The sequence below is a fragment of the Rhinopithecus roxellana genome, chromosome 6 (assembly GCF_007565055.1).
Source record: "Rhinopithecus roxellana isolate Shanxi Qingling chromosome 6, ASM756505v1, whole genome shotgun sequence".
Taxonomy (NCBI): domain Eukaryota; kingdom Metazoa; phylum Chordata; class Mammalia; order Primates; family Cercopithecidae; genus Rhinopithecus; species Rhinopithecus roxellana.
Window position 1 is genome coordinate 30,846,353 of NC_044554.1, and position 24,147 is coordinate 30,870,499.

At 44.2% G+C, this 24,147-nt stretch overlaps 1 protein-coding gene across 1 annotated transcript in view; it reads right to left on the reverse strand.

Annotated features, from left to right (window-relative positions):
• Positions 1-24,147, reverse strand: part of CNTNAP2 (contactin associated protein like 2) — a 1,672,147-nt gene that overhangs the window by 149,542 nt on the left and 1,498,458 nt on the right. Inside the window, 1 exon segment of the mRNA XM_030933000.1 lies at positions 5,432-5,525. Within this exon segment, the coding sequence (XP_030788860.1) occupies positions 5,432-5,525 (94 nt within the window).

Below are 24,147 nucleotides of genomic sequence, written 5' to 3' on the forward strand. Positions count from 1 at the left end.
CTAGTGAGATTTCTCCTTTGTGAACCTTTGCTGATTGCTAATGATTCTGAATTCCTTCTAGAAGCATTCAGAATTATGTAAGAATCCATTCTAAAAGTTTGCTGTTGGTTGGCAGTGATCACACTACTATTTCTTGAATATACATCCTCCATCCCCTTTATAAAGATCACTCTTGTCCTTGATTAGGTAACCTTTCTTTCATCCTTTTTATGTGTCCCTTTTTGAGCAGCACTCATCAAAGAGCTCAGTGTGAAGTCATCTTAGGTATTTAGAGCCATCTTCTCCTTCTTTTATAGAATCAGTTTCAGAGTAGCAGTTTCTGAGTAGCAGAAACTGATCCTATAAAACTAAAGCAACAACTTTGGAGCATGAAACTCCAGGGGGTTTCAAAACCCGGCTAGAGTACGTATCAGTTGCAAGTTCAATACTGTATGTCTGCATAGATGGATTTTTACACAGCTGGGGAATGCAAATGGGTTGTCTTTCGCTGCAGTCTATGTTTTCAAAGAGACATTTAAGCATCTTCCTCCTCAGTCCTGCCCCTATGAAATGATCAAATATCAAAGGAGTATTGGCTTGAAGGGGTGGCCAATGATTAGTTTCTCAAGCACCCACATGTCTTTTTGGGGTCTTCACTGTGACTCCTTTAATTTTATTAACAGAATTTTAGTTTCAGAGTAGCAAGGACCTTGTCCTTGCTTCCTCACCATTCTGGAAGATGCAGGTGTTATCAGGAAGCAAAGCATAGGTCTTGGGTCACAAATCACGCTTTTCAAATCTCAGCATCACCACTGACCAGCTGAGTAGCTTGAAGCCAGTGGTTTTCAACTGCATGGTAATTTTTCCCTCCTGGGGGACATTTAGCAATGTTAGAAGACATCTTTGGTAGTCACAACTTGGTGTATTAATTCTATCTAGTGGGTAAAGACCAGGGAGGATGCTAAACATTCTGAAATGCATAAGACAGCCCCATAATAAAGAATTTTCTGACCCAAAATATCAAGAGTTCTGCTGTTGGGAAACCCTACTTTAAGAAACAAACTTAATCATTTTGAGCTTTAGTTCCTTCTTCTATGCAACGAGGGTAACAACGATCTGTGGTGGTACGAGAAACGCACACAGTACTGTACTTATAGCATATAACATAATAACTGGCATGTAGCCAGCATAAAAAATGGTAATTGTTTATGTATTAGGCATTGTGTTGTATATGTCTTAAGATGTTATTAGCCTAATATTAAAAGAGTAGTCCAATTACTCCACAAGTATTTTTTGAGCCCTTTCTGTATACTAGGCACTGATCAGTCTGCTGCAAATAGATTAGTCTCAAAAAAAAAAAAAAAAGTCTTTGCCCAACAATCTCTGCCCTCAGGGAGCTAACAACCTGCAAGTAGGCATTTGTGTTCCCCGTTTTGCCACTGAGAGAACCCAGGCTCTGAGAGGTTCAACTAAAAAAGCAACATGGTCAAGATGGATTTCAGTCTAACCAGCTCTGCTTGATTCTATAGTCCACATTCTTTCTACCCCATGATTGTCAGGTGCCTACTTTTAGCCTGTGAGACATGTGAGGATTGCAGCTCTCACCTCTGTGCTAATCTTACTGATTCTCTTAGGATGATCATCCATACCCTTTCACCCTGCAGTATACATCTACAATGACATTCTGATATTCTTTTTTTATATTTCATTTCATTTTTTTGAGATGGAATCTCGCTCTGTTGCCTAGGCTGGAGTGCAGTGGCACAATCTCAGCTCACTGGAAGCTCTGCCTCCGGGTTCATGCCATTCTCCTGCCTCAGCCTCCCGAGTAGCTGGGACTACAGGTGCCCGCCACCACGCCCAGTTAATTTTTTGTATTTTTAGTAGAGACGGGGTTTCACCATGTTAGCCAGGATGGTCTCGATCTCCTGACCTCGTGATCTGCCCGCCTCAGCCTCCCAAAGTGCTGGGATTACAGGCTTGAGCCACCACGCCCAGCCTACAATGATATTCTTTCTGTTTTGTTCCCCTTTTACTCTTTATTAATTCAACAAATATTTACTGAGCACTTGCTCCTTGTTAGTATACGGTGGAACTAGGAGATGCTATCTTGGTCTGTAGGGAGGTCATGGCTTGTAGGGATGAGACCAAGGACCCATGACTGGAGCCCTAACTACTCACATGCATGACACCATTTCCATCTTGGAATTGTGGACGTCCTTACAGGTGTTTATGTGTACTTTCTGTAACTCGCTGCCACATGCACAGTTACCTAGTTTGTGTATGCAGCAACATTTTCCTTGGGTGTACAAAAGATTCAGGGTGTAACCGTCATGTATCTGAGGCTCATGGTATACTTTTAGCTTTGCACAGATTGATGTCACGGTACATTCTTAGTTGTAGAAAATGTGGTCTTTATGATGTTATTTGTTCATGACCTTGAAGGTCCATGCCATACAGTATATTGTAATTGTGCTAAAATGTGAATCTAGTTACACGACCCGAAAAACAGAGGAACCAGAGAATATTACTCATAGTGACAGAACCAGAAATCATCCAACATTCCCATCAAACTTTGACTTTGTAGGTTCCACAAAGTAATAAAAAGTCTATTTTTTTTCCAGGTATGTTTATAGCTGATGTTACTTTAGGAATATGATAGTGTAGTATCTTTAGGAACATCACTGTATCATGGCGTAGAGTTTGTTTTGATGGAATCATATGGTTCTGAAGGAGCACTTAACATTTTAAAGCACTCTTGACTGAACCGTGGGAGTACCTCTGGTGGAAAGCAGGTACTCACCAAAATCTCAGATGCGTGACTTATGAATACCAAGGCCCTACTCCACTACACAGCCACTTTTTGTTGCTAACTGATGGCATCACTCAACTTTCAAATACATCCCTCTGCTGGAGCTTGACCATGAATTTTGTTTGTTTGATGTACTTAAGAGTCTGGACTCTCTTCAGAGAGACCTCACTTCCAAACTCTACTTTGCCAATATTAGTTGAGTAACTTTTGTCAAACTGACCTTCTTCTGCTTCAGTTTTCTCATCCACAAAATGAGGTTCATAATCAGGGATCTCATTTCATTGGATTGTTGTGACGTTAGTTTCTTATGTGTACACATGTAACATGTAATGTCACAAAGTCTCTTCTTGTTCACAGACAATAAAAGTGGTGATAAGATCTGTAAAAATCCAGCAACTATAGAAAATGCTGGAGAAAATTTGGATAAAGACATCAGGGTGAGGTAATCCAAAGTTAGATCTGAGACTGTGCCTGAGTGCTGTTTTCAGGATGTAAAGGATTAAGCAGAAGCTGTTTAATTATCTTTCATATTGTACAATATCTAAGGCCCAATGATCAATATATCTTAGCCCTCATTTGTTTTCCAGTTCCACCCTTTGATTTATCACTTGCCACTCCCCACTGTCTTGTTCACTGAGTGTGTGGTCTTGGGCTTCATGCACACGCCTGCTTTCCCCGTCTTCTGGAAGCCTCTGTCACCAACCGGACTGGTGTGTTTCTGGTTCTAAACCCAGGAATCCTTTTTGTTCTTGACCACTTTCTGGCACAAGATATAGACTTTATCCCTCAACTGGTCAACCTCAGCACTTACCACCTGCCCAAGTAGTCCTCTCTGTCTTTCTCTTTGCATTCTAGATTAACTGCCACAGGGATCACAGCACAGTGAAGAGCTCCCTTGGTATCTGATTGCCTGAGTTCAAATTTTCATTCTGCCACTGATTAGCCAGGTGGCCAGGTTATTTAATCTCTTCATGGTTCTGTTTTCTCATCTAACAAGTGGAGATTATAATCTCAACTACCTCATACAATTGTGATGAAGATTGAATGGGCTAATATCTATAAAGTGCTTAAAATGGAGCCTGGCCTACAGTAAATCTCACATAAGTGCACAACATTATTATTGTTATAATTATTTTTATTTTTATTGAGACAGAGTCTCGCTCTGTCGCCCAGGCTGGGGTGCAGTGGCGTGATCTCGGCTCATTGCAACCTCTGCCTTCTGAGTTCAAGCCATTTTTCTGCCTCAGCCTCCCAAGTAGCTGGGACTACAGGTGCCCGCCCCCATGCCTGGCTAATTTTTTGTATTTTTAGTAGAGAGAGGGTTTCACCACGTTAGCCAGGATGGTCTCGATCTCCTGACCTTGTGATCTGCCCACCTCCGAAAGTGCTGGGATTACAGGTGTGAGCCACCACGCCCAGTCTATTATTTTTATTATAGGTTCAGTCTCCTGCTCACTCCTCATTTTGTGACCCCTGCCCCATGTTTTTAAGTGAGCATTTTTACCATTAATGCTATTCTGATCACTTCTACCCACTGGCTGCCAAGTGACCTCCCTCCCACCTGTACATCACCACCATCTTACTGTTTTCATTGCAGTTCACAGTACACATCCTCATATTAACAAAATGCATTGACTTCACATTAAATATATAAAAATATGTCACCAATCATATCGATATTTTAAAAATGGAGGGTGTAACCTTCACGTATCTGTGGCTCACGGTACATTTTTAGCTTTGCACAGTGCTAATCTCCTCTAGTGAAGAGAAGGACACGGAGACTCGGATTCACAATCGCATGGGGGAAGGGTGTTCTGTCACACTGTTACATTCCTTACTGGCCTTCTCATCTGCATATGATATCAAGGCACTTTCTTACCAGAGGAAGACAGAATCATGTTGATATGCTTTGACAAAAGAAATGTTAAGTTACATATTGCTAGTAGGTAGAGGTTTGTAATAAACCAAATTCTACATAGAGAAGCCTGGAGCAGACTTGCGTTTGCTTGGGTTGTAGTTTATGCCACGCGCCAAACAACACTGGTTCCATTACCATCGTTGATTTAGAAGCCCCCATGACCAATCACAATTTTTTTCTTTTTTTTTTTGAGACGGAGTCTCGCTCTGTTGTCCAGGCTGGAGTGCAGTAGTGCGATCTTGACTCACTACAACCTCCACCTCCACGGTTCAAGCGATTCTCCTGCCTCAGCCTCCTAAGTAGCTGGGATTACAAGTGCCCACCACCACGCATGGCTAAGTTTTGTATTTTCAGTAGAGATAGGGTTTTGCCATGTTGGCCAGGCTGGTCTCGAACTCTTGACCTCAAGTGATCCGCCCGCCCTACCCTCCCAAAGTGCTGGGATTACAGGCGTGACCCGCCATGCCCAGCCTAATCACAACGCATTTCAAAGGCGAATTAGCTTTAGAATGAGTTACATGAGCAATTTCCCCCAAAGATGATTTGCTGACGCTTCTCTTGTGCAACACCCAAAACAACCATGTAACTTTCCTGTACAGAGAAGATATTCATGACTGGCCCCAGTGAGAGAAATTTACCTGATAGTTTTAAAATCCAAATTCATATTACCCAAACAAATGTATTCTTCACACACATTTATACCGAATGAACCACATTCTTACCTATAACTTTTCCCAGAAAGAGCGACTTGGGAGAATTGAAGAGGGTGTCGGAGGAACTTGGCAGATGGTAACTCACAGACGGATAATGATCGAGCTGCAGGAAGAAAACAAGAGACACTTTTAGAAGGACGTCACTACCCTGTGTGGAACCAAATAGTCCCTGTGGGGATGACGTCACTCTTTGAACCCTGGTTTTCTGATGTCTTATTTCATCAGCACTGACTCTAAAACACTAGCCCGAGAAAATGGAAACCCATCTCTTCCTTTGCTGGGGTTCTTTGAAAAAATTTGAGCATGGTAAGTAAAGATCCTTATGAACAGCTTTCCAGGTGATGTACATTTTCTGTGGATGATTTACCTACAGGATTAAGATCCAGGCTCATTTTAATGGAGTAAAATCTGCTTGACCCAATCTTCAGTGTCTCTGATACAGAATATGCCACATCTACAGCAATGAAGTTTTGCTGAAGCATTTTATTTTGTGATACGATCACACACACACACACACACACACACACACACACACACACACGCACACACACTCAAATGCTGAGGGTCAAGTAGGGTAAACAGTCATGGTTTTCTCATTTATCCCAATGAGAATGATTTCTCCTGCCACAGGCAGGGGTGGTTGGGTGAGTCGGCAGCAGAGAGAGAAATGCAGCTGTTGGGAACAGTGCACAGACAATGACCATGGGAGCGACACACATTTCTGATTCTGCTGCCCGTGGACAAAGTGCCAATGGTGGTGTCAGAATCATTGGCCTTGTCCTTTGTGTCCCTATGTGACTTTTCCTGCCTCATATTTTCAGCTGTCTTTTTATCACCCATATAGTCTAGGTGTGTTTCTCCAACCATGAGCTCTTAGAGCCTTCTGGGCCTTTCTTTGTGCCCACCTGTGGAAAACTTTCTTTTGTAAGAATTCCTTTTTTCTGAAGTGAGATTAATACGTGCTGAGGTCAGCATGACGAGAGGTGTGGCTTATGAGAAAACACAGCATTGCTCTCCGACGTGGGCATTCCCAAGGGGACCACGTCAATTGTGTAGACGAAGGAGACAGAACAAGCAGTAACTTGTTGAAGGCAGCAGCACAGACTCAGAAGCAGATACGCTCCTGAGTCCTTGCTCAAACTCGGCCTGATTAGGCAAAAAACTGTCCTTCAGATGAGCAAAGATGCTGGAAGCTAGCCGTGCTCTTGGGAGGAAGGAGAGAGTGGCAGGGAAGAAAGAGGGCAGGCAAGTGATCAATCTCATCACCACATTGAGAACCAGCTACTACAATGAATAATCATTCATTATTGACTGTCTGCAGCAGAATCTTGAAACTGCTTCCTAGAAACTTAGAGATCATTGCACAGTCAGGGTTAAGAGTCAAAGGGTCATCACATCTCAAGAATATTTTAGATTTTTTGGCCCACAGAACTGGTACAGTAGGTTTTTGTGCATGAGTAGTATTGCCACAAAAATCCAAGTCACCCCCACCCCCAAAAACTATTAAAGCAGACATTTGCATGCCTGGCTATCATTTTGAAAAGTTTTCTATAACGTCAAATGCATCATTAACGAAACAAACCAGGTGTGGTGGCTCTTGCTTGTAATCCCAGCACTTTGGAAGGCTGAAGCGGGTGGATCTCTCAAGTCCAGGAGTACAAGATCGGCCTGGACAATATAGTGAGACCCTCATCTCTACCAACAATTTTAAGAAGTAGCCAGGTGTGGTGGTGTGCACTGGTAGTCCCAGCTACTCGAGAGGCAGAAGTGGGAGGATATAGCTTGAGGCCAGGAGGTGAAGGCTGCAGTGAGCTGTGGTCATGCCACTGTGCTCCAGCCTACGTGACAGAGTGAGACCCTGTCTCAAAGCAAACAAACAAAAACACTTATTCCGTCCAGATAATCTGAAATATTTAAAATCTCATATAGTTGTTTCTTTGGAGCAAAAGCTCTTCAGTTTCTGCTCTTAAATATTAGCTAGCTGCTTTGGTGCCATCTGATGGCCCACATGGGTAACTGCCACCGCACTTCTATTCACTTTCTTTTAAGCGGTTAAATGCAAAACGCCATTGTTAGCCAATAGCCTACCTGGCAATGCCTTAGGGGGCGGTGATCTCCCCCTAATACTTCTAACAATTTAAAAACTAAATTTGTGGTCTGGGCAGTGGCTCACGCCTGTAATCCCAGCACTTTGGGAGGCTGAGGTGGGCGGATCATAAGGTCAAGAGATCGAGACCATCCTGGCTAACATGGTGAAACCCCGTCTCTACTAAAAATACAAAAATTAGCTGAGTGTGGTGGCACTCTCCTATAGTTCCATCTACTCAGGAGACTGTGGCATGAGAATCACTTGAACCCAGGAGGCGGAGGTTCCAGTGAGCCGAGATTGCACCACTGCACTCCAGCCTGGTGACAGAGCGAGACTCCGTCTCAAAAACTAAACAAACAAACAAACAAAAACCACTAAATTTGTAACGAAGTTCTATTTTCTTAAAGAACTTTAAAAATGGATACAAATAATATATGTTCAATACAAGAAATATAGATTTGCGGAAAAAACTGACTGCTGATAATAAATGTTAATTTCTAATGTATTTTCTTTCAACTTTTTAAATAAAAAGGGGATGGAACCCAAGTAACACATTGTTTTGTATATTTTTTAACCTGATGATATATTATGAATGTCTTTCTGTGTCAATAAATATACAACAAAATTCTCTTTTCTTAACTTTAAAAATGGATACAAGTAATATATGTTCATTATAGAAAAAATAATACAGATTTGAAGAAAAAAACTGCCAACTGATAATCAATGTTAACTTTTAATGTACATTCTTTCAACTTTTTAAGTAAAAAAAGGATGGAACCCAACTAACACATATTATGTTTTGTATATTTTTTAACTTGACGATCTATTATGAATGTCTTCTGTCTCAATAAATATACAACAAAAATCATTTGTCATGGATGACTAGTATTTCATTCTATGGATACACAGTTTAAAAGATATATTAAATTTCCATGTTTGGGTTTTTATATTTCTGTGTCCTCAGGCCCAATACAGTGCTGGATACTTGGTGGGATCTCGATAATTGGCATTAACAGTTGTTAATGCAGCTCTTAAAGTCGTGAGCACCGAAGGGAAATCCGTCCTCAGGTGTAGTGTGACCCACCCAGTGGAGGTACCTGCCTTTCCCTGAATTGTTTCTGCGGGTCCAGACCAGAAGGACTTGGCTTTTTGGCAGCCATTTTATATTATCTTTGATGAGCTATAGTAAAATAACATTTCTGGTTGATCTCTATAAGTGTATTCTCTTCCTATGTCTGCGTGGTTGATGGCTTGAACCAAAGTGCTAAATTTTACATTTATTTATATACACTTCTTTCGTTTTATTTTATTTTTTATTTTTTTGAGACAGAGTCTCGCTCTGGCGCCCAGTGGAGTGCAGTGGTCCAATCTCGGCTCACTGCAAGCTCCGCCTCCCGGGTTCACGCCATTCTCCTGCCTCAGCCTCCCCAGTAGCTGGGACCACAGGCGCCCACCGCCACACCCGGCTAATTTTCTTTGTATTTTTAGTAGAGACGGGGTTTCACTATGTTGGCCAGGATGGTCTCGAACTCCTGGCCTTGTGTTCCGCCCGCCTCGGACTCCCAAAGTGTTGGGATTACAGGCGTGAGCCACCGCGCCCGGCCACTTTTATCTCTTTTGTTTTGCAACACAATAATAGCCCACTCAGAGGTTTTTGATTGTTGATTCTGTCATCTTGCGTATCTGTGATCCCGCTTGGTTTTGACTTTTGTAAAAAACATAATGAACACGCCTAGCCTTAACTCATTGATGAAGTCATTAATTTCACAACAGTGAACAGGAACCTAAATGGGTCATGATGTACAGTTCTAATCCAAATTACCTGCTGTTAGGAAAACATGAGAAGTGACGAGGATATCCGGAAAGCCTTCAACATTCACAAAGATGAAGCTGCAGTGCCTGAGGAAATTCTCTAATAAAGGAGGGAAGGAGGAAAGTATTCTCCGATCAGTCTCTGATCTTACCACGAGCGAGGCGTCCTTACGTCTTCTCTCTCGCCTACTCCTGCCTGCCTCGTGCCTAAGAAGGCGGGGTGTGGCCGGAAGGGATGGGTGGGATGGTGGGGTAGGTGGGTGAAGTGAAGAGGACCCTGAAGGAAAAGCGGCTCTGCAGCTGACGGCGGATGCTTTGCCGAGTGTTACCACCAGGTGGTGCTGTCCCCCAGCCGAACATAATTCAGAACAGCCACATGGAATCAGGGCTCTCCAGGACCTGACCATGTGGCACAAGAGCATTCTGCAGTTTTGTCTGAATATGGAGATAAGGTGGGCGGAATAATACCTCCAAAAGATAACGTCCTAATTCTCAGGACCTGAGAGCGCGTCACTTTCCGTGGCAAGCGGGGCTTTGCAGATGTGATTAAGATAACAGGGGAATTCTGGATTCCCTGGGCGGGTCTCAGGTCCCCACAAGGGTCTTTATAGGAGGGAGGCAAGAGGGTCACAGTGGAGAGAAGATGTGACAACGGAAGCAGAAGTTGGAGTGATGTGAGGAAGGGGCCGAGGAACGCAGGAGACTCTTAGAAGCTGAAAAAGGCAAGGAAACAGATGCTCCTCTCAGAGCCTGCAGAAGGCACCAGCCTTTCTGATTGACTTCAGCTGTTTGCGCTGACTGCACTTCTGGCCTCTGGAACTGTGAGAGAGTAAATGCATGTTGTTTTAAGTCCTTAAGTTTGTGGCGATTTGTTACAGCAACACTGGGAAACTAATACAAGAAATTTAGGAAAAAAAAAAAAAAAAAAGACCTTGTGCAACCCCAAACCAAAACATCCCTTTCTCCCGGCAATTTCTTCAATAACAGCGTTAGCGTTCTCCATTCTTCCTGCCTCCCAGATGAAATGCATTAAGAGGCCCAATAACTGAATTAGCCCTGCTTTTCTGAGAGCACCCAGTTGATAAGAGACACCTGCTTCCGTGAACCCTCCTCACCATAAGCCTGATTCCTAAAATAAACCCTTCCTCTTAGAGCCACCCCGTCATTCTCTAAGGTATATGGGTTTCTTTGCGTCAATGATCAATCAACTTGTTGCTTCCTGGCTCCCAATGCACCCTTCAATATAAGCTCTATGATAAACAATGGAATTCCTGAAAGCATTTGGCTGTTAAAGTGAGCACAATGTCAAGCTTTCTCAGTAGCGTGCTCTGGAGGGACCCCGCAAGAGGAAGGGGCTTACTGCAATTTCCAGCACAGGCTTGAGGAGGGGAATAGCAGAGGCTCTGCCCAGGGTGCGAGGACATGAGGTGAAGCCTGTCCAAGTCACAGGCCTGCAAGAGATCCCTCTGTGACCCTCGCGTCTCAGCCGTGGCAACCTGTCCACAGACCTCTGGACATGTGTCTGAGCCGCCCTCGTAGCCCCTCACTCACACCCCCACCGCCATTGCCATTGCCTGTTCCCCCACCTGCACTCCAGAAGGCAGCCAGCCTGTTGCTCCCCCAGCCAATCCAGACCAGCTCCAGCTTGCCCAAGCAGGCGGAGTCCCTTCTCCAGCAAGGTCCTGAAGGGCTTCAGAACGTGCCATCTCCAGATATGCTGGCTTGGGATAGGGACAATTTTGAGCTAAAAGCACTTAAAAAACAACAGATGCGGCCAGGTGAAGTGGCTCACACCTACAATCCCAGCACTTTGGGAGGCCAAAGTAGGTGGATCACCTGAGGTCAGGAGTTCGAGTCAGCTTGGCCAACATGGTGAAACCCCGTCTCTACTAAAATACTAAAATTAGCCGGGTATGGTGGCGCACACCTGTGGTCCCAGCTACTTGGTGGGGCTGAGGCAGGAGAATGGCTTCAACCCAGGAGGTGGAGCTTGCAGTGAGCCGAGATGGCGCCACTGCACTCCTGCCTGGGTGAGAGAGTGAGACTCCGCCTCAAAAAAAAGAAAACAAGAAAGAAAGAAAGAAAGAAAAGCAACAGATGCACAAAGGACACTCTGACCTCACCTTTTCTTCCTGAAAGCAGGAGATGAAACTTTCATATGGAAGATGCCCTCCCTCTACCAGAAAGAACAGAACATTCTTCTCTCCAGAGGCGGGGAGTTGAGGCCAAGAGAAATCGGTACAAACAAAAAGTGTTTTGACAGTTAAAAAGCTCTTGTTAAAATAACTGTTGTTTTTAGTCTCTCCATATATTTAGTTACTTTTTCACAATTACTACTTTTTGTTCAACTCATTGCATAAGCACTTAGGCCTGGCTGCTTTTGGATCTTGGTGTTCCTGCGAAGACCCTCACGTGCCTGTAAACATCGGCTTGCGTTTCCTCTGTTAATCTCTCCTACCTCAACTTAACTCTCAGGCCCAGCTGGAGACTGTCAGAGGAGACAGGGGCAGCTTTGCCTCCACTGCGGTCAGACACCCACTGAGGTTGTCCCTTCCTGGACAGGCTCTGTCAGCCCTAGGGGGCCTCTAGGAAACTCTACAGGGGTTTCCTTACATCTTAGAGTTGCTGTTGGCCATAGTTAATGCTTCTGTTTTTCACCCCATTTTAACCGACTATGGTTTCCAGCTCCTGTTTCACTCAGACTGCTAAGCCCTCGCTGCAACAAGGGATAAACCCAACTTTGTCTGACTGCAGATATAGTTCTGGTCTTGGCTGGTGGGATTCAATAGCAGGAAAAAGGAGGAAACATGTATTGAGTAGCTGCTGTGTACAAGGCTTTGTGCTGGGCTTTTAATATGTATTATCTTATTGAATAGATATTAGATAGGTATGATCTTGCATCTTTGATATTATGAAGTGTCCAGTCATGGCTGGGCGTGGTGGCTCACACCTGTAGTCCCAGCACTTTGGGAGGCCGAGGCGGGTGGATCATGAGGTCAGGAGTTCGAGACCATCCTGGCTATACGGCGAAACCCTGTCTCTACTAAAAAATACAAAAAATTAGCTGGGTGTGGTAGCAGGCACCTGTAATGCCAGCTACTTGGGAGGCTGAGGCAGGAGAATGGCGTGAACCCGGGAGGAGAAGCTTGCAGTGAGCCAAGATCCAGCCTGGGCGACAGAGCTGAGACTCCATCTCAAAAAAAAAAAAAAAAAAGAAAAGAAAAGAAAAAAAAGTGTCCAGTCACAGAGTAAGTACCAAGGCTGACACTCTGACTCCAGAGACAAAACGGTGAGCTGCAGGCCACAGCCTCCTGTACTAGCCTAGTCACCTCAATTAGGAGAGGGAGAGGATCAGCTACATTTAAAGTATTTACATTTAAAAGAGAAAATGCATTAAATCAGATATAGCGAGAAAAGCTCAACCTGAAAAGCCTAAGGAAATGACATATTATATGATTTCATTCGTATTGCCAGGTGGCCACCTCTTTTCAAATGAACCTGGTGCATTTGCCATGGTTAAGTGTAATAATTTCAAGGTAATTTCTTTGGGGTCCAAGTGAGCTATTTTGTAGAAATGTATTTTGCTGTACATTTAGCTGGTGGTCATTTCACTGGCAGTTAAGAGGCGATAAGAGATTGTGTAATAGAGGCTCATTAAAATTAAAGACTGTGACTCCATGTGCCCCAGGACAACCTTGAGGGAACACTAATTTGTTCAACATTTACCATTAAGCCATTAGAAGCATACTGATTCAGGCAGGACCTTGTGTCTTACACGTGGAGCTGAAAGCTTCAATGTCTATTCAGGTACTATTTTGCAATTTCCATTCATTTCCATTTTTAAGCCACAGTTTGCATTGGCAGAGTTTGAAGGGATTTCATCAGCCACTTATGCTTTGGGGATGCAGTGGAAAAGCTAAAGAAGAAATACGTAAATGGCGTGGGTTCTCCTGGACCAGTGGAGGGGCTGGGCCTCCTCCTGAGATGGACACGATTTCAAGGCTGACCCTGCTTTTTCCGTGGCCTAGACAAAGGCCTAGGATTTCTTGCTGTTTTTCCTAATCCTTAATTTTGGGGAATACTTGGAATTAGCTCGGCGATATTGAATTTAGAATATATCATCTTTTTTCTTCAAAATACCATTTTATTACCAATAAAGTGATTATGGAGAGATTGGCTTTAGGTGTATGACTAAGGAGTTTCTTTCTTTCTTTTTTTGAGATAGAATCTTGTTCTGTCACCCAGGTTAGAGTGCAGTGGCACGGTCACAGCTCACTGCAGACTCCACCTCTCAGGCTCAAGTGATCCTTCCACCTTAGCCTCCCGAGTAGCTGCAACCACAGGTGCATACCACCATGCCTGGCTTTTTTTTTTTTTTTTTTTTTTGGAGATGGAGTCTGGCTCTGTGGCCTAGGCTGGAGTGCAGTGGTGCGGCTCACTGCAAACTCCGCCTCCCAGGTTCATGCCATTCTCCTGCCTCAGCCTCCCGAGTAGCTGGGACTACAGACGGCCGCCACCACACCCGGCTAATTTTTTGTGTTTTTTAGTAGAGACGGGGTTTCACTGTGTTAGCCAGGATGGTCTTGATCTCCTGACCTCGTGATCCACCCGCCTCGGCCTCCCAAAGTGCTGGGATTACAGCGTGAGCCATCGTGACTGGCCTTTTTTTTTTTTTTTTTTTTTTGAAAGACGGAGTTTTGCTCTTGTTGCCCAAGCTGGAGTGCAATGGTGCCATCTTGGCTCACTGCAACCTCTGCCTCCCAGTTCCCGGTTCAAGCAGTTCTCCTGCCTCAGTCTCCCAAGTAGCTGAGATTACAGGCACATGCCACCATGCCCAGATAATTTTTGTATTTTTCGTAGAGATAGGGTTTCACCATGTTGGCCAGGCTGGTCTTGAACTCCTGACCTTGTAATCTGCCTGCCTCAGCCTCCTAAAGTGCTGGGATTACAGGTGTGAGCCACCACACCTGGCTGCCTGGCTAATTTTAAAAATTATTTTTAGTAGAGATGGGGTCTCACTATGTTGTCCAGGCTTGTCTCAAATTCCTGGGCTCAAGTAATCCTGCCCCCTCAACCTCCCAACATCCTGGTATTGTAGGCCACCACGCCCAGCCTAGAACATATCATCTGATGAATGTTTTCTTTACTCCAAGTTGAAGCCCAAAGCTGAAGATAAGAAGAGGCTGATGCAGACAGACTTTACGTAGGAGAAACAATTATCAGCTCAACTTGCACCCCTTATCTGTGTCTACCTGTCCTTCTAAACCAGAAATTCCCACAGACTTCAAAGAAGAGAGGGTTTGAAGAGTGGAAACCGTATTTTCCTCTCCATCAGAATCTCCATTCTATGAAGGGTATGCACAAGCCTAGGGTCATTTGCAATTGAAAATACAAAAGAGCAGGCCTTGACCCCAGTATCAAGGATACGTCATCATCTAACTGTTTTCTGCCTCTTCCTAACCCTAGAATCACTTTTTTCCTGACAATGGAGAGGACACGGAGCAAATGTAGATGTGTGGGAGAGAAAGAAGTAGGGTTAGGTGTGGCTCTCCCACTAGCCCAGGGTTGCAGCTCTGTTTCCGATCCTCCCTTGGTGAGACTGTAACCCTGTGGGTTCAAGGACGCTGCCTCAGTTACCACTCCTGCCCCAGCAGCCTGGCATAACACACGCTTGTTAAACACTGATCAGCGGGGTTCAGCAGGTGGAGTGGAAGTACACTTGGTTGTCAGAGCCCCGTGGCTGACACCTCACCTCTGGACTTTCAGCTATTTTTCTCTGTAGTGTTATCTAATAAACCTTTCAGCTAATTTGTGATCCACATGAAAAGGGCCTGTGACATGCAAGGTGCTCATTTAACATGTGTTAAGTGGGTCAGCACTGACTAAGCCATGTTGGTGTATGTATCTGTACGTAGATCTGTCCGTGTATGTGTGTGTGTGTGTGTTTAAGGTATAGATTCCTAGCTTTTACTTCCATTAGAACTTCTGTTTGTAGATGGAGGAATCTCTGTGAATGACTCAGTGGACTGAAGCCCTCAGAGCGTTTTATGGCCATCGGGTTTGAGTGAGTGAGTTTGGCTCCATCCTCACAGACCGCATCAATGGGGAGACTGACTGATCGTTAATCTGGGACTCCAAATGTTTATGCAAGAGACACTTGTCCCTGCTCTGAGAGTCTTGATTTCAGTGCAACTTGTTCTTGGGACCACATTGCTGAGAGCCACAAACCCACCAGGGCGAGAGTCAGCAGGCCAGCCCTCTCCCTGCCTACATTGCCAAGGCCTGTGGCCATTCCTCCAATCCCAAGAGCAGCGATGGGTGCAGATGAGAGGACATCATTTGGGAGGCTGACCCATGTAGAGGTCACATTGTCTACCTTAATTTGTTTTTGGTTGAGCTACTCATAAATCCTGCTGACTTATAAAGATACTTAAGAAGAAGAAAGAGGCCAAGAAACACTCTCCCCTAACAGAATTCTGGAATAAACGAGCAACAGCCATGCTTTTGTCACTGGGTTAGCGATGCATGCCGGTCCTGGAGGTGCCTGGTGTGTTTCATGGCAGATGCCTTTATGAAGGGAAAGTTAACTGAATCCTGCAGGTAACTGCAGTTGGATAAGTCAGGGAGCCTTTGCCTCTTTGGGAGAGATTAAATGGCCCTAGGGAGATCAGAGGGGAAGGGGACGTCTTCGTAGAGTGGAGAGACGAGAACACAGTGCCCTCGCCTCGACCTTGCCCCTCTGCTCTGACCTGACTCTCACAGCTGGGGATGCACTGTGCACTCCCAGGTGTACTCAGGGATTTAGACCAGCTATATCTATCTTTTGCCCAGAATACTCTTCTGCTGTCCTTTCACCAAATACAATAACCAATTTGTGCTTCTTCTGGGAATTATTCTGTAAACCACTCACTTTATTACCAGTCCCAAGCAGGGCTCAGGCACGTTGGAGGACTTTGACTTAATAATTAATTAATTAATTAAATGTTGGCAAGGACAGAGATGGCCTAACCTAGGGCCAAGGCATACAGATTTGTCTCCTGAGTCCCCTTTTCCTAAGCCTACGCCTGAATCTGGGGGCTCTCTAGTCCAAGAGCAAGAAAGAAAACTGGCCGCAAAGTTAGAAGAGATCCAGGTGAATCCACTGTGCCTAAGTCTTTCTAGTACAGAAAACACCTTGCACATGGGAGCTGGGGCTCTCTCCAAACCTGAATCACCTGGCTGTGAGAATGCAAAAAGAGAAAAGTGGCTGGTTTCAGTACGTGTTTCCTCTTCTCGGTAAGGCACTGTCCTCTACGGAAGGTCATTCAGGGACCCTTTGCAAAGCAGCTTCTAGACTTCCAGTGTAAGAGAGGAGGGGAGGCCTGGGGGAATGAGAATGGGGCCAGGAGATGGGTCCTGGCTCTGCCACATGTTAAATGGATGTTTATCAAGTTAGGAAGCCTTCTTGGACTTCAGTTTCCTCATTTGTAAGAGAGGAGGTGGAACCAGCTCTGTGAGGTTTCTTTGAAGATGTTCTGCTACTATGGCCCTAAGGAATAGTATTTTCCCAGGTCTCTGGGGCATTGAGCAGAATCATTGTTAAGATCCAACTCAAGGGTACCATTTGAAGGTGCCTTTTCAGGGCACTATTCAACTTCGACCAATTCTGGTGATGGATGGAGGGTGGGAGGAAGTGTCCACCTGCCCTGGAAGGGCATCATTCTGTCACTTTAAGTTTTGAGATCCAGACCATGTAACAAAGGCCATCTTTGCCATATGTACCGAAATATCTCGGCAGACTTGGCTCCCGACATTCAGCCATAAGATTGTGAATTTCAGGTTCAGTTGGGAATTTTCAGGTAGGGAGGGGCCTCAGAGAGGTAGTTTATCACCGTCTTTTCACAAACGTAGAAGGGGAAGCAGAATCCCAGGGAGAGGTAGTGATCATCTCAGATTCTTGGACTGGAAGTGGTAGCATCAGCCTTGAAACAATATTCAACTCACAAGGAACCCTGTTTCCCAGAAACGCTTAAGGCTTGAGAGAGAAAGGATTTAAGAGACAGATCTTTCTTTGTTGTATAATTTCTCTTTTAGAGATGTCAGGAGGTTTCACTAATGGCTTGATAAGCAATTTTAAAATGAGAGGTATAATAAGTACTTATTGCTATTGTCATTATGCCATTGTTATTATGGTAATGTAATCAGTAAAATATATCTGCCTCTTAAGGTCTAGAGTAATTGAAATCATACCATATTGATGCAATTAAAATAATTAGTGAACCTATTAGGTGATTTATGTTTTATATAAAAAATTTCTCAAACTAGTAGGAAGAAAAAATTAGCTTTCACACAGTGATCTACTTTCTCTAGACTAATACTCCACCTACTGGAAAAACACTGAATATTATTTAAAGCATAAGATGTTTAAAAAGAAACTGAGCAAATGGATTTTCTATCAGTAAATTCATAAAATTTTTATAAACATCAGTGAATAGGAGGTGAAATTCTCATTTCACAGCTGATAGAGCATTTCTTTAATAGCATTGATTTCAAAGATATTTATAGCACAATGGCTCAAGCACTATATAATTATTTCAGAGAGTCTGGTCAGAAAATATTTAGCACTTTTTGTTTTGTGACTTTGACTTGCAAATGAAAATTCAGAAGATGATTGTAAAGCATTAAAAATGATATCTGAACTAGTTTTCTAGTAAATTTGAAATTTACTAGAAATTTACTAGAAATTTCAAATGTCCTTGAGATGTAGTATGAGAATAGTTCATGGTTTTCATACACTTTCATATTTAGAATCACTTTAATAACAATCAACTTTAACCATTAGAGATAGTGAGTACTTTAGATAATAATTTACATAAAATAAGCATGAACTAGTTAATTTTATATGGCATGTTTTCCCTGAAGAGCTCGAGGAAAAACACCTTTTGATAACTTAGAACATGACTTTCCAGGAGGAGGAAAAACAAACAAATGTGTGGAAAAGGGAGGAAGAAAACAATAAAACTAGGAAGAGTCACTTTTGAAAATAGATATTAACAAATATGATGCTGCTTAAATTGTATAATGTTATGGTTAAGTTATTATTATTATTTTTTTTTTGAGATGGAGTCTTGCTCTGTTGCCCAGGCTGAAGTGCAGTGGCATGATCTCGGCTCACTGCAACATCTACCTGCTGGGTTCAAGCGATTCTCCTGCCTCAGTCTCCTAACTGGGACTACAGGTGCCTGCCACCATGCCTGGCTAATTTTTTATATTTTTAGTTGAGACGGGGTTTCACCGTGTTAGCCTGGATGGTCTCGATCTCCTTCCTGACCTTGTGATCTGCCCACCTCAGCCTCCCAAAGTGCTGGGGTTATAGGCGTGAGCCAACGTGCCCGGCCTAAGTTTTTAATTAAATAAATGAAAGGAATAAAGAACTTTGAATAAGAATAATTGTGAGAAACGATGGAGACATGACAAATATGATTGAGGCCTTTCTTATTTTAGTCTTTATTCCCTTCTGCAATCTTGATTTGTTGAGCATGTTTTCAGGGTTTGATTTGTTTAAATTTGGTTCCTGGTGAATTCCTGGGTGAGTTGTGTGGGGAGCACTTTAATAAGGCCTTCAGTAAAATGAAACTACAACCAGGATAACTGCATTAGCCTGGTGGGGTAAGTGGCCGTTGATGTCACATCGCCTACTTGCCAAGGGTGGGACTGGTCAGTTTTGAAGTGGGTGGCTACCCTGACCATTAAATTCTCAAAGCAGGGCCTCTGCTGTAACTGGTACAGAAACAAGGACTTTATTTGAAGATGAGCCCCTCACAGAAATGTAGTTCACCCTTGAACAACATGGGTTTGAACTGCACTGCTTACATGTGGATTTTGTTTCAACCAAATGCAGATCAAAAATACAGTATTCTTGGGAGGCGGGAGCTGCCCATATGCAAAGTCGGCCCTTGCTAGATGCAGGTTCCTCAGACCTGACTACCAGATTTGAGTGTGCATGAGGTTTGGTATACTTGGGGGTCCTGAAACCACTACCCCGAGGATATTGCGGGATGATTATATATGATTAGTCAAATCTTGGGAAGTGAGTAGGTTGTCATGTCAGCTGGGGATGTCTGTTGTGTGCACTCCTGAAGTTACACCTGCCCAGTAGTACAGTCATCCCATGGGCCACCCAGGGCACAGATGAATGACTGTCACAGGGTAACCTAGCTGCTGGGGGCGGGGGGTGTGCAGACCCACTGTGGGAAGACAGAGACCTTGGTGTAAGACTCAAATCATCTTGATGACACCTCCTAACATTATGCAAGGGCTTCCATGTGGTTTTGAGGTCCAGCCATCTTGAGCACTGGGACTGGAGTCCAGCTAATGACATGCAGATGTCATAAAGGGCTCAAGGCACTTTAGATTCTTGTTTGGAAAACATGACATGAAACAATGAGGGGATAATATTCGAAGACAATATACTAAAATTAAATGTAAAATGTTACCTCCAATTCTAAAATATGTAATATGGAGAATAACTGTCATCACGTTCAGTAGATTGGCAGAGTGGAGGCATTTTAAAGGAGGAATAATAAACCAATTTTCTCTAAGGGTGTCGAGGTCACTAGCCTCATTAATCTTTAGGATGTGTTTTGGAAAAAAATGGTAGAAGACACCAGCCTTGCTGGTCCTTAGGATGTGTTTTGGAAAAGAATGGTAGAAGACAATAGAAGGTAAATGGAAGATAGATTGTGGAGGGCTTCGAATGCCAGGGTGCAAAGTTTGGATTGATCTATACAAAACTAAGGTTACAGTTTTTTTATCTATCAATCAATATCTATCTATCTATCTATCTATCTATCTATCTATCTATCTATCTGTCTATCTATCTATCTCTGTTATTCTGGCATAGGATCACCCCCAAATTCTTGTTGATGTTATTTGTAACCACAACTCCTTTATAAGGGGGTCAAATCCAAGTTTTTGCATCTATTGAGCACCTGACTACTCTGGGCCAGCAAGCTTGGCCCCTGTTTTGGGAAGATTCAGCTTGTTATTGTACATAATAGTGGGGGAGACCTGGAGATGGGTGATGAAGCAGCTGGGGAGCCAGGGAGCATGAATCAGGAGAAATCAAAATCCTGGCACTGCCTGGGGTGAAAGCAGAAAGCCTGACACTGCCTGGCATGAAGGGCTATGTGAAGCCTCTATAGAAGGATGGGTAAAGGAACTATTGAGGGCGTGAATATCTACTCTATGACTTGCAGTGATTTGTTAGTGTGCTGTGTACCCCTCTCCACGACACTGAAATAGTCCATAGAGGCTACTGCTCAGTGAACGCTTTAGGTGGTTGTGTGTTTGTGCACCAAAGAAAGTGCTGAGCTTCATTCTGGGTGGATATTCTCTGGGTCAGAGAGATCACCCACAGAAGAAAGCACCTGGAAGCAGAAAGGACCCTTGAAATCCCAGGGAGGACTTTAGATTTCCATCAGAGAGGAAAGGTTGGTGAAAATTGTGGCTTAAGGTGATCTGATCAAGACCCTAAGGGGCTGACGAATTAGCTCACGTGTAGCTATGCTGGGACTCAAGCACATGTTGGTGTGTCTGGAGAGACCCCAGGATCTCTCTCCTGAGATAATGAGATTCTTCTTGAGAGAAATAATGTATTAAGGGATGAAAAGATCTGTATGAAGAAACAGTTCAAAGACACTGGGCAAGAGTAGGGTGATTCTGGGCCTAAAAGTAGGAAGAAACTGACATTTAATTCCCAAATTGGATGTCTGCTCAATGACAGGGCCTGCTAGCCTAATCAGGAGTATCAGTCACGTATAGGAGAAAGTGTATTGAAGACAGAGAGAACATGAAAATGGCCTGGAGGAGAACTTTGCTTGGTTATCTGAACCCAAGAGGTAGAGAAGATGGATTCTGACTGTACCCTACAGGCTCCTGTGTTGGTGGCTGTGGTACGTATATGGAATTGGGGCTACAGCGTGGCTGGGGACTTCTGCAGAATGAGGCAAGGCTGCACACTCCTTCAAGCAATGTAGCATAATCATGCCCCTGGCATTTAGGTAGAACATATGACTAGTTCATGTGGTAGGATCACCAATGCCTGAGGCTGCTGCTTAGAACTGAACATGTCCAGGAATAGAGAACCTGCTGGAGCCACCATCTGTGTACTTTGGGCCAAGAGAAAGCTAGCTAGAAGAGTAGTGATGAGAACCAAGGAGAGAAGGGCATTCATGTAAGGAGGAGGGCTTTTCTGTTTTCCTTCTCCCTTCCTTTCATCAAACATGCAATTAGACTTGGGAGCATTGAGCCCAAACCCCAGATAAGGGAGAGGGACTGGAGATTGAGTTCATCTTTGTGGCCAATGATTCAATCAACCATGTCTATGTAATGAAACCCCTAAAAAACTTTGGACACCGAAGCTCACTAAATGTCCCTGGTTTGTAAATACTTGGGGCATTGTCACATACTGATGTGCAGGGAAGGTAATGTGTCCTGAGGACAAAGAAGTTTTGCATTTGGGACAGATCTTGCATCTCTCCCTTTGACTGGTCTGAATTGTATCCTTTATAATAAAACTTGATCATACATATAGTGCTTTCCTGAGTTCTGCAAATCATTCTAGCAAATTATTGACCTGAGGGAGTAGTGGGAACCTCTGAATTTGTAGCCAGAAGCTTGTAAATGAGGTTCTCCTGGAGACCCCTGGGCTTGCAGCTGGGGTTTGAAGTGAGACCAGTCTTATGGAGGACTGTGCCTTTGAGCTGTAAAGTTTGGCCTAACTCCAAGTAGTTGGTTCTAGAAGTCTTTGCAGAGAGTGAGGTAATAATAGAACAAGGGTTAAAAAATAAATATGGGCTGAGCATGGTGGCACACACCTGTCATCTCAGCACTTTGGAGGCTGAGGCAGGAGGATTGCTTGAGCCTAGGAGTTCAAGATTGCAGTGAGCTGTGATTGTATGACTGTACTCCAGTCTGTATGACAGAGTGAGACTCTGACTCTAAACAGAGCAGAAAAAAAATATGACTAGATTTGAACCTGTGGCTACAATAAGTAAAATGAGGCCGGGTGTGGTGGCTCACTCCTGTAATCCCAGCACTTTGGGAAGAAGCAGGATAGAGGTGAGGACAGGACAGACCCCAGTCTCTTGTGCCTCCCCCTGTGTTTTCCTGCAGTGTCTTGCTAGCTGAACCCAACCACAAGCTGGTGGCCAGGCAGCTGACGATGTCAATCTGCAGGGGCAGAGAAAAGAGGATGATGGAGCAGTGTTGCTGCAGAATGCCTGGCACTCGCTGGGTGGGAGGAAAGGGGCCTCTGAGTGTATCGTGTGGGAAGGAATCTAGTCACATCACAGGTCCATTTATTTATTCAGGAAACCTTTGTTAAGTGCCCATAAGTTGCCTTGAATGGACTGTTCTAGGTACTTAGGATACATCAGTGAATAAAAAGCCCCAAATCCTAACCCTCATATCATTTCCTTCTTAGTATAGAGAGACACAGAGAAAAAGTAAATGATGTAATATGGTAGGAGGGGATAAATGCGAAGTCTTTTCCCTCAAATTAGAGCCCAACAAGAGATCTGGCGTAAGAGTCAGATTGCAACCCTAAATAAAGCGGTCAGGTAGCCTCATTGAGAAAAGGAGATTCAGTGAAGACGTGATGGCTTCCAGGGGTTAGCCCTGCAGATACTCAGGGAAAGAAGACTCAGGCAGACAGAGCAGTCAAGGTGGGAGAATTCCTGGCATGAAGCCAGTGAGGCTCAAGTAGCATGAAAAGGGGAGGGTCAGGGGGCTAGTTCCTGGGGGGTCCTGCAGGTCACTGGAAAGACTTTGGCTTGTCCTCAGAGAAACGAGGACTTTCAGTGGGTGTTGAGCAGAGAACTCGTATTTTAAACAGATGGGGTAGTGATGTCAGAGACACGCCCGCAAGGGCAATGGAGGAAGCTTGGAGCCCCGTCCGGAGGCCTCTGCGGAACAGGATGGAGTCTGGAGCCCGAGCAGCAGATGTGCGAGGTGGGAGGCTGGTCAGAATTTGGATGTTTTCAGGGTAGAACCAGCATGAGGTTCTGAAAAACCAGATGTGAGGTGTGAGAACCAGTGAGTGATGTTCTAGTGATAGTCTAAGGTTTTAATCCTGACCAGCTGGAAGGATGGAGTTGCCATCAGCTGAAATTGGAGAGGCTATAAGCAGGGCAGGTTGTGGGAAGGGGCAGATCAGGAGGTCAGATCTGGAGATTCTGTGCTCAGAGTGTTTATCAGACATCAAGAGTCAGTCAGATGTCCGGGAGTCAGTTTGGTGTGTGAGCCTGCAGTTCATGGCGAGGTTTGGGTTGAGATAATAATTTGGAGTTTGAGGCACAGAGATAAAATTTAAGAGCATGACATTGGATGAGATCATCACAAGAGTGAATAACAATGGAAAAGCACTGGAAGCATGCCAACTGAAGGAGGTCAGGAAGGAGAGAAACAGCGAAGGAGATGGAGCAAAAGGGGCCCATGAGGGAGGAGGAGGACTGGAGCGGTGTGCCCTGAAAGCCAAGGGCTCCCTGGTTTCAGATGCTGCCTTTAAGTGGAGCAGCAGGGGGACTGCGAAGTAGCCAGTGGGTTTGGTGGTGAGAAGGTCATTGATAGTATCCATGAGAGTAGCTTTAGGCAGTGGTGGGGACAGGAGCCCAGCTGGGAGTGGGAATAAGAAAAAATGAGGATAAAATATTCACAGTACTTGCATCTGGCAAAGGAATTGTATCCAGAATACATAAAGAATCCTTATAATGTAATAATAAGGCAAACGATCCAATTTTAAAAAGGGGTCAAAGGCTTGAACAGACACTTCACAAAAGAAGAT